The sequence below is a fragment of the Athene cunicularia genome (genome assembly GCF_003259725.1).
Source record: "Athene cunicularia isolate RWA chromosome Z unlocalized genomic scaffold, athCun1 chrZ_part1, whole genome shotgun sequence".
NCBI lineage: Eukaryota > Metazoa > Chordata > Aves > Strigiformes > Strigidae > Athene > Athene cunicularia.
In genome coordinates this window covers 15,033,215-15,048,240 of record NW_020799142.1, presented here as the reverse complement: position 1 = coordinate 15,048,240, position 15,026 = coordinate 15,033,215, and the positions used below count along the sequence as shown (strand labels likewise).

Genomic DNA, 15,026 nt, shown 5'->3' with positions numbered 1-15,026 from the left:
TGCCCAGCTAGTTTGTGATTTTTGCTGCTTCTACACAGTTTCATCTCTGATCTTGAATGTATACATAGTTCTGTACAAAAGTCTTTGCAGTATTATAAAAATAATTCAGGCATAGCCCTGTACTGACTCCTGTGTGTTGCCTACATGCTTTACATTCCAGTGTCTGCCCTTTTCCTTTTGTCTCTCATTACATGTTCTTGCCAAATACATATGTGCTACACTGTGGTGCCTTAGAGACTATGTCAGCTCATGCCAGAGATTCTGTAGCGAGGAAGTATCAATATTGTAATTTAGTATTAGTTTCTATGTAGTAATTTAGTAGTAGTCTTCACTGTAGATTTGATTTAAATAAAAATTGCTGAGAGTTAGAATAGTATTTAACTGATTTAGCTTGGTAGTAAATATGGTTCTAGCACTGCATTTAAAACTAAATATTGCGCTGTCATCAAAACACATATTTGCACATAGATCTGTAATCAATATATTGGTTTAACACTTAACACATTAATTGTGGAGTGCTTCAAACCTCAACTGAAATTTTTGTGCTGTTCTTGATTGATTCCAGATTCCAAAGAATTAGCGAACCTCTCATTTACAGGATTAGGAACGCAGAATGCAGAAACAGCCTTCATGTAGGTGATCCTCAGGAGTTACCTTTCCCTTACAATAGAATTGTAGTCAACACTGCCCATTTCAAAAATTTGTAGTACTATTAGAGGTCCATTTCTGAATCTGCTTATGTTTAATGGGTGATTGCAGGTTGCAAGCAAAAATAACTTTTCTAAAACAGCAGCTATGTTAATTCAGTAATTTGTTTGGATAATTTATCAGATTTATGTTCAAGGGTCAAAAAAGCTGTTCTGCAAAGCCTAGAGAATGAATGAGAGGTGCCATAAATTGTGATGTATTCAACAAAGATCATTCAGATCTGTTTATTTTTGAGTTATGCAGGGTGCATCCTTCTTATGCTGGTTTAGGCCATGCCAGGACCGGAGGCATGTTGCCATTGTCTCTCCCCCACCCTCAGGCTGAGTAGGGCACAAACCCCGGGGTTGAAATAAGGAGAAATTTAATACAACAGTGTAATAAATAATGATCTGAACAAGAACAATAGCAAGAACAACAACAATGAACAGTAATAACAGTAAACAGGACAAAAACTATACAGAGAAATACCGCAGTGAACACAGCCAGCCCACCGCGTGCTCCCCATGACCAAATCCACAAAGGAAAGCTTCCCACGCTGCCACGCCGGACCTGGTCAGCATGGTATGAATAACCCAGCTGGAGATCCCTTCCTCCTGCTGGGGAAAATTAACCCTATCCTAGTTGAACCAGGACATAATCCACCCCTTTATTCTATACCATCTACGTCATGTACAGCTGCCATTTAGCAGTTAACAATAACAAAACAACAATTTACAATGGCGCAGCATAATTCACGGCATGTTCTCACCCAGAATCAAGTCCCCCTGTGGTACACATCGAACCTCTCCATTGTCCTGCATCACCCACCTGGTGCACCCAGGTCCTTGAGCAAAAGCAATCCCGTGGATGGGTTTGCCTTTACCTTTGCCTGGCGCAGGACTAAACCAGACCATTTTTCCCAATATATTCCTCATGCGCACCACAGGGACTTTATCCCCATCTACAGCACGTGGAGGTTTCGACTGAGCCGGGCCAGCTCGACTGGCAGATCCTCTTGTGTTGACTAGTCAGGTGGTCTTTGCTAGATGTGTGTCCCAGTCTTTGAAGGTGCCACCTCCCAGTGTGTTCAATGTGGTTTTTAATAGTTCATTGTAGCGCTCGATCTTCCCAGAGGCTGGTGCGTGGTAGGGGATATGGTAGACATCACTCGATGCCGTGTTCTTCTGCCCAGGCATTTATGAGGTTGTTTCGGAAGTGGGTCCCAATGTCTGACTCAATTCTCTCTGGGGTGCCGTGTCGCCACAGGACTTGGGTTTCAAGGCCCAGGATGGTGTTCCGGGCGGTGGCGTGGGGCACTGGGTAAGCTTCCAGCCACCCAGTGGTTACTTCCACTATTGTGAGCACGTGGCGCTTCCCGTGGCAGGTCTGTGGCAGTGTGATGTAGTTGATCTTCCAGGCCTCTCCATATCTATATTTCAGCCATCGCTCTCCATTTCGCTGGGGCTTCACCCGCTTGGCATGTTTGATTGCAGCACACATCTCGCATCCGTGGATGATCTCTGCAATGGTGTCAATAGTGAGGTCTATCCCTCAATCTCAAGCCCACCTGTTTGTTGCATCTCTACCTTGGTGACCCGAGGTCTCGTGGGCCCACCGGGCTATGAACAGTTCACCTTTGCGCTGCCAGTGCAAGTCCACCTGAGCCACTCTAATCTTAGCAGCTTGGTCTGCCTGCTGGTTGTGTCGATGCTCATCAGTGGCCCGACTCTTGGGTACATGGGCATCCACATGGCGCACCTTCACAACGAGGTTTTCCACACGGGCTGTAATGTCCTGCCATACTTCAGCAGCCCAGACGGTTTTACCCTTACGTTGCCAGTTGTTCTGCTTCCATTGCTGCAGCCATTTCCACAGGGTATTCGCCACTGCCCACGAGTCGGTGTAGAGTTAGAGTCTCGGCCACTTTTCCCGCTCAGCAATATCCAAAGCAAGCTGGACGGCTTTCACCTCTGCAATCTGGCTCAATTCCCCCTGTCACTCAGCAGCTTCAGTGACCCGTCGTGTGGGACTCCATACAGCAGCCTTCCACCGTCGATGTTTTCCCACAATGCGACAAGACCCATCAGTGAACAGGGCAAATCGCTTCTCCTCATCCGGCAGCTTGTTATATGGTGGGGTATGGTATATCAACACAACCCATTTACTCCACGTGGCATCTGTTGCATGATGTGTGGAGGAAGCCTTTCCTTTGAACATCCACGCCAGCACCGGCAGTCGGGGTGCCAGGAGGAGCTGTGTTTCAGTGCCGACCACTTCTGAGGCAGCCCGAACTCCTTTGTAAGCTGCCAGTATCTCCTTCTCAGTTGGTGTGTAATTAGCTTCAGAGCCTTTGTATCCCCGGCTCCAAAAGCCCAGAGGTCAGCCTCAGGATTCCCCAGGTGCTCTCTGCCAGAGTCTCCAGGTAGGGCCATTCTCCCCGGCTGCGGTGTAGAGCATGTTCTTAACCCCCTGCCCTTCCCGGACTGGCCCGAGGGCTACTGCTTGGGCAATCTCCTGCTTAATTTGTTCAAAGGATTGTTGTTGGTCAGGGCCCCATTCAAAATCATTCTTCTTACGGGTTACATGGTAGAGAGGGCTCACAATCAGGCTGTAGTTCGGGATGTGCATCCTCCAGAACCCCACGGTGCCCAGGAAAGACTGAGTCTCCTCTTTAGAGGTTGGTGGGGCCATGGCTGTTATCTTGTTTATCACCTCCATTGGGATGTGGCGACGCCCATCTTGCCATTTTATCCCTAGGAATTGAATTTCCCTTGCAGGGCCCTTGACTTTCTTTTGCTTAATGGCAAAGTCAGCCTTCAGGAGGATTTCAATGATCTCCTTCCCTTTCTCAGAGACTTCCTCGGCTGTGTTCCCCCATACAATGATGTCATCAATGTACTGCAGGTGTTCTGGAGCCCCACCTTTCTCCAGTGCAGTATGGACCAGCCCATGGCAAATGGTGGAGCTGTGGTTCCACCCCTGGGGCAATCGATTCCAGGTGTACTGGATGCCTCTCCAAGTGAACGCAAACTGTGGCCTGCACTCTGTCACTATCGGAATGGAGAAGAACATGTTAGCAATGTCAATCGTGACATACCACTTGGCTGCCTTCGACTCCAGTACATACTGGAGCTCTAGCATGTCCGACACTGCAGCACTCATTGCTGGCATAACTTCATTCAGGCCACGGTTGTCCACAGTTAGCCTCCATTCACCATTAGGCTTTCTCACTGGCCATATAGGACTGTTGAAGGGTGAGTGAGTTCTGCTGATCACCTTCTGGCTTTCTAGTTGACGGATCAGCTGATGGATGGGGACCAGGGAATCTCGGTTGGTGCCGTACTGCCACCGCTGCACCGTCCTGGTAGCAGTCGGCACTCGCTGTTCCTCAACCTTAAGCCGCCCCACCACTGAGGGATCCTCTGAGAGGCCGGGTAAGGTGGACAACTGTTCAACCTCCTCCAGGGCAGCCACACCAAAAGCCCACCGGTACCCTTCTGGGTCTTTGAAGTACCCTCTCCTGAGACAGTCTATGCCCAGGGTGCATGGGGCATCTGGGCCAGTCACAGTGGGGTGCTTATGCCAGTCCTTCCCAGTCAGGCTCCCTTCAGCTTCCAGTAGGGTCAGCTGTTGGGATCCCCCTGTCACTCCGGAGATGCAAAATGGATTCAACCCCACTGTAGCTCGATGGCATCAGGGTGCACTGTGCGCAGTGTCCACCAAAGCCTTATACTCTTGTGTGTCTGACGTGCCAGGCCATCGGATCCACACTGTCCAGTAAATCCGATTATCCCTTTCTTCCGCCTGGCTGGAGGCAGGGCCCCTCTAATCCTGCTCATCATCACTCACTTCTTGCAAGAATGATTTACTGATCCCCTCAAGAGGGTCAGACATAACGTTCACCATTCTATTCTGCCTGGGGGATTTCTGACTGGACACTGGAGCTGCGCTCTTCTTGGAGGACTCCCCTTTTGTGATGGTCTTCCCTTTCAGCTGCTCTACTCGTACAGCTAGGGCGGCAGTGGGCTGTCCATCCCACCTCCTCATGTTCCCTCCATGGTCACGGAGGAAAAACCACAGGGTGTTGTGTGGTGTGTGCCTTCTGCTGCCTTTCTCTTGGGGAAACGTTTAGTTCTAATGGCTGAGACATCAGCCCGTGCAGGTGGAATGTAGGACAAGTCCTCTTCCATTTTTTGGACCCTCTGAGACAGTTCCTCCACAGCTGAGACCCGGGAATGCTGAGATGAAGGGAGATTTCCCTCGTATTGCCAGAGCTTGCCAACCACTCCATCCACTGTTAGAGTGTGGGTGTCTGTCCACCAGGACACTATTGCCAATGCTTTCGAGTGTGCTTCTGGTGCGCTCTTCAGGAACTTTTGCCACATCAGGTGTGTGCAGGGGGCCTGATCTGGGTCCATGGGTGATTGCTCATCATTCAGATCACCATAGATCATCTCAAACACAGCCAGTTCCCTGAGGTTCTGGATGCCTTTCTCAATGCTGGTCCATTTGCCCAGCTGACATAAGATATCATACTTGTAGGGGTGCCTCTCCCTTGCACTGAGCAGGAGTCGCTTCCAAAGGCTGAGGGTTTGAGTCTGTTTCCCTATTTCCATATCTATGCCAGCATCCTTGGCCAAAGATCCCAGCTGCTTGGCCTCTCTCGCCTCCATTTCAAAAGCACTGGCTCCATTGTCCCAGCATCGGAGCAGCCAGGTGCAAATCTGCTCGCCTCCCAGGCGGCCGAAATCTCTCCACATATCTCGCCGCTCAGTCAGGGACAGAGATCCGACGATCACCTCTGGCCCTTCCTCCTGTTCCTATTCTGGATCTGGCTCATACCCATCCCCCACTTTGTGAGCTGACTTTCTGGTGTATTTGGTTTTCTGCATTGGGGCGACTGACACTGGCACTGTCTGGCTCTCTGGCTCAGTCACTGTGCTGGTGGAGGCAACTGATACTGACTCTTCCTGTCCCCCCGGCCCAGGTGCTGTACCAGTAAGTTCGCTCTCAGGTTCTCTAGCCTTTTCTCCCCCTTGAGGGCAGTGGGTGGTATTAAAGAGGACACAGTAAGCATGGGCAAGTCCCCAACACATTGCAGTGATTTGTGTCTTCTGGGTTTTGCCAGCTTGGTAACACACCCTTTCTAAGCACTCCATCAGCTTCTCAGGGCTCTGCATTTGTTTGGGAGTGAAATTCCAAAGCATTGGAGGCGACCACTGACCCAGGCCTTTGCCCATCTTTTCCCACACCCCTTGCCACTCACTATTATCTGACCTCGGGGCAGGTTTCCAGGCACTGCTATTGTTAGAGAAATGCCGCATGGCCAGAACCAAAATCAGGCAGACATTCAGAAGGCATAGTGCCAACAATCACACTGGCCTGCAGGCTCCAAGGATAACTGACTCTCAGAACCCGAGAGGATCTCTTCCCCTGGCTCACCCATAGAGGGGGTGAGACCCCTAACTAAAGCCCAGGCAGCAAACAGGTACTGGCGTGCTCCGCCACACAGAGATACAAAGGCAGCATAAGCAGTCAGTAGCCTGTATAACAAAACAAGCCCCTTTATACATTTTCCACTGACAACGAACATCAGCACTGGGAACACACAGGGGATATAAGGAATAATCCAGCCCCACCACACAAGGTAGTGGGCCAGCACTGCAAATATTTTCTTATCAAACAGTACAAATACAAACAGAAAATATATTGCACCCAACAGATTGCTCCAACACACTCTGGTCAGGGCCTGTCCCTTTTTAATTCTTATTTCAGCCCTCTTGTGCCTCATGTTGGTGTGCCAAAAAGTCTGTGCTGGTTTAGGCCCTGCCAGGACCGGAGACCACGTTGCCGTTGTCCTTCCCCCACCCTTAGACCGAGTAGGTGTACAATCCCCATGGTTGAAATAAGGGGAAATTTAATACAAGTATAATAAACAATCTGAACAGCATCAATAGCGATAATAACAACAATAAACAGTAATAACAGTGTACAAGACAAAAGCTAGACAGAAAAATACCGCAGTGAACACAGCCAGCCCACTGCATGCTCCCCACGACCAAAGCCACAAAGGAAAGCTTCCTGCGGTGCTGCACTGGACCTGAGTCAGCATGGTATGAATAACCCGGCTGGAGATCCCTTCCCCCTCTCTGCTGGGGAAACTTAACCCTATCCTAGCTGAACCAGGACACTTCTAAAAAATGACATCGAGTGCATGGAACACAGTCCATATTTTAAAATTGAAGTGATCAGAGATTTGCTCAAAAACTACACCTATACCTGAATAAAACAAATCTTACATTGGTTTGACTAATATTGACTGTTGATTGACCAGAGATATTTAGCACATATGAGCAGTCATTTGGCTTGGTGTTTGATTTCAATAAGTACTTTTGGCAAAGCCAGGTACACCTTTCTGATTCAAACTGCTCCTCTGTTTTTGCCTTGCACTGACACAGCCCTTCATGTACCACACTATTTCTTACTCCCAACTTGTCACTGCTGAGCTCATGCCCAGTTGATGTGTTAATAAGACCTGCCCTGGATCAGAACATTCAGTGCTTCCCAGTGGTAAGGTCCTCTTGCTGCCTCCTACTGTTGAAATATGATGTAATATCCAATTATTTTGTCTTGCCTGTTTAACTTGTCAAACTGGAAAATAGTTATCCAGTTTGGCAATATTGTAAAAACAGGTGAATGGTCTTAATTTCTAGCACTTTGCTGGACTTTTTGTTAATTTGTCAATGAAGAAAATATTCTGGCATGTTAAATTGTCTTATAACAATCAACTTTTTTAATACTGTTCCAAAACATTTTTTTCTTTTCCTTTTGTAATTTTTTTAAAGGTTTGCTAACTTGTATGTATGAATTTTTAACAGGCAGAGATCAAAGTTCAAGTTCATTCATGATTTAATATAAAATATTCAAACTATACACAAAAAATGCAAGTATTCTATGAATATGTAGTGTCTGTACAGTTCAAACAAAGAACATTAGGTTGCCCAGATATTTCTCAGTTCTGGCATCAAGATAGCTAACCCTACTGAAATCAAGAGAAATCATGACTATTTCAACATATGTAATTAAGATAACTTAGGAAGTTGAAATAGTTTCTGAGACAACATGAAGATATTTATTTTTAATTTACTTGAAATACAAAGTCATCTGAAGTTAAATGCATCATCTTGATCAAAATTAATAATACATAAACCCTTTGTATTTATAGGTTTGGGTATAGTGTCAAGAACAAAACCAAAACAAGTAACCAGTCTGTTAAATAACCTTTAAACAATCCCTCTTGGACATTCTTACATTGGTACTGTATGTCTCGCCACCTGCATCCTTAGAGCTACTTGTTCACAAGTTTGGGTTGCCCTTTGCCCTCACGACAAATAAGGACTAAGAAAAAGTGTTAGTTTTCATGGTATCTCTAAAATAAGATTTTCTTTAAATGCTGCCTGTTTAAATATTCTTAAATGTCTGCATGCTTGCTATGTCAACTCTTGGCAATACCACATGTATTCTAATGCAATTCCTGAAATAATGTCATGATCTTCTGTTCAGAGAGAAGAGTACTGGTTTCTCCTTAGCTCTTCCATATACTTGTAATCTGGAAAAAGTGTTCAGGCTTTTTCCTCCTGTATCCCAGCCTAAATGCAGCTTCCTTGTTACATGGTTACACCCTGGCTGAACAGGGAGTTTTGCCTGCAACTCAGGGAGAAAAGGAGAGTTTACAGCCTTTGGAAGAAAGGGCTAGCCACTCACAGTGATTAACAAAGATGCTGAGAGGCTGTGCAGGGTGGAAATCAGGAGGGCTAAAGCCCAGCTGGAAATTAATCTGGCTTCAGCAATCAAGGACAAGAAGAAATGCTTCTAGAAGTACTTCAACAGCAAAAGACAGGCCAGGGAGAGCCTCCATCCCCTGCTAGACACAGGAGGAAACATGGTAACAAGCGATGAGGAAAAGGCTGAGATGCTTAATGCCTTATTGCCTCAGACTTTAATAACAAGACTAGTTGTACTGAGGGAATCCAGCCTCCTCATCCAGAAGACAGAGGCTGGGAGAACAGCACGCCCCCAATCCATAGGAGGAGATAGTGACCTGCTGCATCACACAGACACACACAAGTCTATGGGACCAGATGGGATACACCCAAGGGTGCTGAAGGAGCTGGCTGGGTGCTCACCAGGCCACTTTCTATCATTTACCAACAGTCCTGGCTGACTGGGGAGGTCCTGACAGATTGGCCAGTGTGACGCCCATCTATAAGAAGGGTCAGAAGGATAATCTGGGAAATTACAAGCCTGTCAGCTTGACTTTGGTGCCCAGGAAGCTGATGGAGCAGCTCATCTTAAGTACCATCACACAACACATGCAGGACAACCAGATGCTCAGGCCCAGTCAGCGGGTTTATGAAAGGCAGGTCCTGCTTGACAAACCTGATCTCCTATGACAGGGCGACCTGCTTATTGGATGAGGGAAAGGTTCTGGGTGTTGTCTACCTTGACTTCGGTAAGGCCTTTGACACCATTTCCCACAGCATTCTCCTGGCAATACTGCCTGCTCATGGACTGAATGAGCACATGCTTCCCTGGGTAAAAACCTGTCTGGATGTCCAGGCCCAAAGGGTTGTGGTGAACGGAGTTAAATCCAGTTGGCGGCCGGTCACGAGTGGTGTCCCCCAGGGCTCAGTTTTGGGGCCACTCCTGTTTAACATCTTCACTGATGATCTGGACGAGGGGATCGAGTGCACCCTCAGTCCATTTGCAGATGACACCAGGTTGGGTGGGAGTGTTGATCTGCTCGAGGGTGGGGAGGCTCTGCAGAGAGACCTGGACAGGCTGGAGCCATGGGCTGAGCCCAACTGCAGGAGTTTCACTAAGGGCAAATGCCAGGGGCTGCCCTTGGGCCACAACAACCCCCAGCAGCGCTACAGGCTTGGGGAGGAGTGGCTGGAGAGCTGCCAGTCAGAGAGGGACCTGGGGGTGTTGATTGACAGCCGGCTGAACAGGAGCCAGCAGTGTGCCCAGGGGGCCAAGAAGGCCAATGGCATCCTGGCTTGTGTCAGCAATAGCTTGGCCAGCAGGGACAGGGAAGGGATCTGACCCCTCTACTCGGCACTGGTGAGGCCACACCTCGATTCCTGTGTTCAGTTTTGGGCCCCTCATCCAAAAAGGACATTGAATGACTAGAGCATGTCCAGAGAAGGGCAACGGAGCTGGTGCAGGGTCTGGAGCACAGGTCGTACGGGGAGCGGCTGAGGGAACTGGGGGTGTTTAGTCTGGAGAAGAGGAGGCTGAGGGGAGACCTCATCGCCCTCTACAGCTCCCTGAAAGGAGGGTGCAGAGAGCTGGGGATGAGTCTAATGAAGTAACAAACGATAGGACAAGAGGTAATGGTGTCAAGTTGCACCAGGGAGGGTTTAGCTGGATATTAGGAAGCATTTCTTTCCAGAAGGGGTTGTTGGGCGTTGGAATGGGCTGCCCAGGGAGGTGGTGGAGTCCCCATCCCTGGAGGGGTTTAAGAGTCAGGCTAACATAGTGCTGAGGAATCTGGTGTAGTTGGGAACTGTCAGTGTTAGGTTGATGGTTGGACTGGATGATTTTCAAGGTCTTTTCCATTGCAGACAATTCTGTGATTCTGTGGTTCTATGGTATTGGTTACAGTTAAGTTCTGTGTGGGTTCAAAGTGTTATAAAAATTCCTATCACCTTTGTGTTTCTAATACTCTTCACTGTCTGCCCTAACAAAAGCAGAGATAAGTCTTTTTAGCATAATTTGCAAATCATCCTTCTAACAGAAAACATATGCTAACAGACAAAAATCAATCCAGTGTCTTTCAGGGCTTTTTGTGTTTACTTTGGGAGTTCTTTGTGTTTTCCTCTGAACAAGATGGCAAAGTTTACTAACAGCTTTTTTTCTGTTACACCTGTGGACAAGCCAGTAATTGCACTTGCTTCAACTAATAACCTCAGCATTTCTCAGTGAAAGCAGCCCAGTCCCAGTTCAGGTCATCTTTATTAGTGAATTTCCAGCTTTAACCTGTATGCCCCACCATGTTTCAGTACAGAGCTTCATGAAGTTGAAACAGCAGGCTGTACGAGCCTTCTCTGAATACACATCCCAGCTGGGGTTTTTGGCTTTGCAGCAGGATCATGCATCAGATAGTTGCTTCAGGTTATCAGGGGTAGAGGTAAACCTCTAAAACCAGATCACTTTTATTTGTATTTTTAACCTGTGCAGAGGCAGTAGGTAAGATTTTACACTTGTTATGAATGCAGTACATCTAGTTTAGCTAATACACCTGCTAGACATCTAGAACTAACAGACAGCTCACCTAAGCAGTGTTGTGCTTAGTGTCCTCATCACAGTACCCAGTTGACTTTCACTGGCCAGGCAGTCATCAGCTGAGGATGTGTTGGCCTCCCTTGCTTCTTGGACTGTGCTGGTCCTTGGTCTTACTGAGCTGTCTTCCCGTCTGGGGCAGGCTCTCCTTCAGATTTTTACTTCCCCCCGCCCCACCCCCCCCAGTGTTTTTTCTCCTGAATTGCTAGTACCATGTCAGTAAAGTCAAGGTTGCACATCTTGTTTCTCCGCAAACTGTACCCTGGGGCACAGATACCTAACGTCATAGGCATTATGAATTACAGCAGGAGATGCAAGTGATAAATAGCTATATAGTAGCATGTCCTACATAAAAAGCAATGTAAAATGTTGCCTTATTTTTAATGCATTTTCACCTTCATTGATGACTGTATTTGATTTCTTTTCTTTTTTGATCCAACAGAATAGTGAAACTGAGACACCATGATGTAGTTTTGCTTCAACATGATCAAAACATTAAGAATATTCTAAACTAGGGCTGAAACTGGAGTTGGAAAAACAATCTTGCCACATTTTGTTTACCTACGTACCTGAAAATTTGGATTATAAAATTAAGAAAAAACAGTTAATATTTAAAATGGTTTATACCAACATTGCATATTGCATTTATTTCTGATTTATCTAATTATCTTTGTTGTATTCTTAGGAGATTCTTAAGAATGAAAATTATAGAGAAGAAATGAAACAGAAAATCAAAGATGTATCTGAAAAGGATAAGCTGCTTCAGACCAAGGAATACAAGGAGGGACTTGTTGCTGAACCAGCTCATACTCATGTTAAAGGCCACGCATCTGCCCCTTACTATGGCAAGAAAGAGCCTTCGCAAGATCCAATGAGCACTGCAAATACCTTTCAGCCAGGCTCCTGGATGCCACCAGGCAGTGGTAGTAATAATAAACAACAGTAATCTGCAGCTATTGCTAATGGATAAATATTCTAAGAGACAACACAAACAGCTGTTATATATATGTGTGCAATAAAGCAATATTAAAGCAGTTTATTTTTGCATAACTGTTCAAATAGGTGTTACCAAGACAAATGACTGTAAAATGTTTGAGTTTACTGAAAAACAGGACATGTTACTAAATAAGTTTGTTTTCGATGGTGGTTCATCAGTTACTCTTGAACGTGGAAGGTTTTCTAGCTAACTTAATTTTCTTAAATAATTCTAAATTGTTTTTTACTTGAAAATTCATTTATTTTTACATAGTGTTTGATGTAATAAATTTTAGTTAATCAGTACACTTAAATTTTCCCAAACCTAGGTGTCAGTTTAAGATAATTATTCAGAGTGTTTGTTAAGTCCCTTGGCAGTGCCAGTGTGCTTTTCTCTGGCAAGTGGATGGAAAAATTTATTTCATTAACAGGACTCACCATGACACTACACTGACTACACACTGTAGTAACCTTGGAGACATTCTTCCTAGATTTAAGAAAACAATCAACATATTTGAATGTTTGATTTGCAGCCAGCAGTAGGCACAGAATAAAATCAGGCTGAGTCCAACTACAGATAACTACTATAATAGAGGTTAGAAGCACTTGGTAAACCTGCTGGAAAATAACACAGCGTTTGGGACAAGGGACTGTCAATAATAATATTGAAAAAATATTTCTAGTGCATGTGGGGACTTCCCTAAATCATTAGCTATATTTAGCCGCAGATCTCATTTGCTTAGAGATGATGTTTGAGAACCTAAAGTCAAAATAAAGACCACACAGCTTTTTGAAAAAAGTATCAAATTTATTTATGCAGTGCATCTTTCATCAGTTCTCCTCCATGTGTTTTAAGCTATGTAGGTATCAAAGGTGGAACACATACACATGTGACAACACTTGATAACAAAAAGGTGGAGACTTGAACCCATGTATTTATAAAATGCCAAAATGCCATATTCTAATAACCTTGCTTTGACCAACAAAATTGAAAGGGGATCAACAATACTTCACATTTACTGTAATTCATCCCCACTTGTAATCCCCCTTCGTGTCAGGCAGCTCCACAGTTCTCATTTGGACAATGGTATTATTTCAAGGTTTTATTTTTAAACATAATAAAGGACTAGTTGCTAGAAAGCACAACTCTGTGCTGCCATTTAGAAATACGCTAAGTCTAAGAACTTAACAACTGGCACGAGCTCTTTAGAATTAGGCTATTAATAAAAATTAGACTTTGAAAAAGTAATCACTTCTGTTAGAAAAAGATGAACTGGAATTAAGGTTATATAATTTTGGCGTATCAGAAACCCCACTTGGACTTTTTCCAGCATGACAACATTTTGCAACCTGGAAGGCAGCTGAGTTTCAAGGGCTATAAACACAAAGATCCCACCTAAAGCCAGAAGGTCCTAAATCAAAGGTAGCCAGAAGGTTAGCAAGTAGCAAGAACTACTGTCACCAGGATGCACATCCTCCTCCTGTATGCTCCCACAGCCAGACCTGCTATAGGTCACCAGGACACAGAACACTAGGCCACCTGGGCCTTTGTTCTCACCCCATTTATGGCTATTCTTTGAGGCATAAAAAGCTTCTGAAGGTAGAAACAAATTAGTTATAGGTGGAGTGTTTGGGTGATCCTTAGAGAAAGCCAAAACACATGGTTTGGTTTGAGTAGTGTAAGACAAATGAAGTTAGTAAGAACAAGCAATCAAGTTTCCTACAGTTCGGGCTGAGTTTAAAGACTCTTGATGTCTGATAGTTCAAGAAACAGAAAAAGCTATGGTAGGTTCTTTGTGCAGACAAGCCCCACTGAAAGACACTACAGCAAACCCTATGAGCATACAGCTGAATGAACCGCAGGGCCCCATGCAGCATCTTAAACAAATCAGAAAGGGGTGCTACCCAACTCTGAAGCTAGCTTAACTACAGCTATGCTGAAGTTATACCAGAACTTGCCTTTCTGTCATCTAGTTTAGCATGCACATCTTCCCCATAATTTGACAATTTTAAGACACTTGTTAAGTCATAGCTCAGCTAAGGAAAAAAAAAAAAAATCTAACTCCAGAGCCACCCAACAGGTTAATTGTTTTTTAATTTCACATGCAAATTCAGACAAAGCAACCTGCACTAGGACACAAGTAGTAGATTAAATGACTTGTAACAAGCCACTTGGACAAACTTTAACATAAATCATCTCAGCAGAAAAAATACACTAGAGGGATTAAATTCCATACTTCAAGAAATAACAGGATCAAGTATCAAAGGACAGTTAAAACATAAAACGTACAAGTGTTTAATTTAAAAAGTGGATTCTTTGCACAAGGAAGGCCTTTTTTTTCCCCATTTAATCCTTCTTTGTTCGTTTGGCTTTTGCAATATTCTCTTGGCGTTTCTGTTTCTTCTTTTGCTCTCGCTCCCTGGCCTCAATCATTTTTGCAAGCTTCCATGAAAGTGCTGCACTAATTATGAACAACGGTGTAAGGGCCAAGATGACTGTAGTAAGAAAGCCGTATGGGTCCTTTGCAGCCCACTCCACGATGTATTCAGCCCAAGCCTTAATATCGAACATTGTTTCTGTTTTTCTATTGGGAAAACCCTATGGAATATACAAATAATTTCTGAGTATTCAGAAAAATAAAAGCGGACATACACAGCAACTACCATTTCAATATGAGTCATCAACTTTCGTTATTAAAGAGCAAGCTCATTTTTGGTAGAAGAGTAGCGTATGGTGTGTTCAAGTGTAACGCAAAGTGTTGACCCTCCCTTCAAGTACCACGTTTACAAAATAATTAGGCACGTCATCCAACAGAGCTTCAGATACTACCACGAAAAAAAAAAAAAAAAAGTGAAGCCTGTGCTCCTTTGGAAGAGGAGTGCCCAGCTGGTTTACCTTTCTGTAGGCTTTACTAGAGAGCTGAGGCAGCCGGGGCAGCGCTTTAGTGGGCAAGCAACAGCCGGTAAGTCAGAAACGGCGCAGAAGCGGGGTCTGCGAGCGCCCAGGCGGGCTGGGGAGG

The 15,026-nt window shown here is 45.2% G+C and overlaps 2 protein-coding genes across 2 annotated transcripts in view; one reads left to right on the top strand and one right to left on the bottom strand.

Moving 5' to 3' along the window:
* The window catches only part of NDUFAF2 (NADH:ubiquinone oxidoreductase complex assembly factor 2), a 35,456-nt gene extending 22,344 nt beyond the window's left edge, over positions 1-13,112 (top strand). Inside the window, exon 4 of the mRNA XM_026865900.1 lies at positions 11,717-13,112. Within this exon, the coding sequence (XP_026721701.1) occupies positions 11,717-11,977 (261 nt within the window). The 3' untranslated portion in view covers positions 11,978-13,112. The remainder of the gene's footprint in view (positions 1-11,716) is intronic.
* A 983-nt stretch (positions 13,113-14,095) lies between these two features.
* On the bottom strand, positions 14,096-14,817 carry SMIM15 (small integral membrane protein 15). The gene has a single exon (XM_026865901.1). The coding sequence runs from the start codon at positions 14,576-14,578 to the stop codon at positions 14,354-14,356; it is 225 nt and encodes a 74-aa protein (XP_026721702.1). The 5' UTR covers positions 14,579-14,817; the 3' UTR covers positions 14,096-14,353.
* Positions 14,818-15,026: the final 209 nt, after the last annotated feature.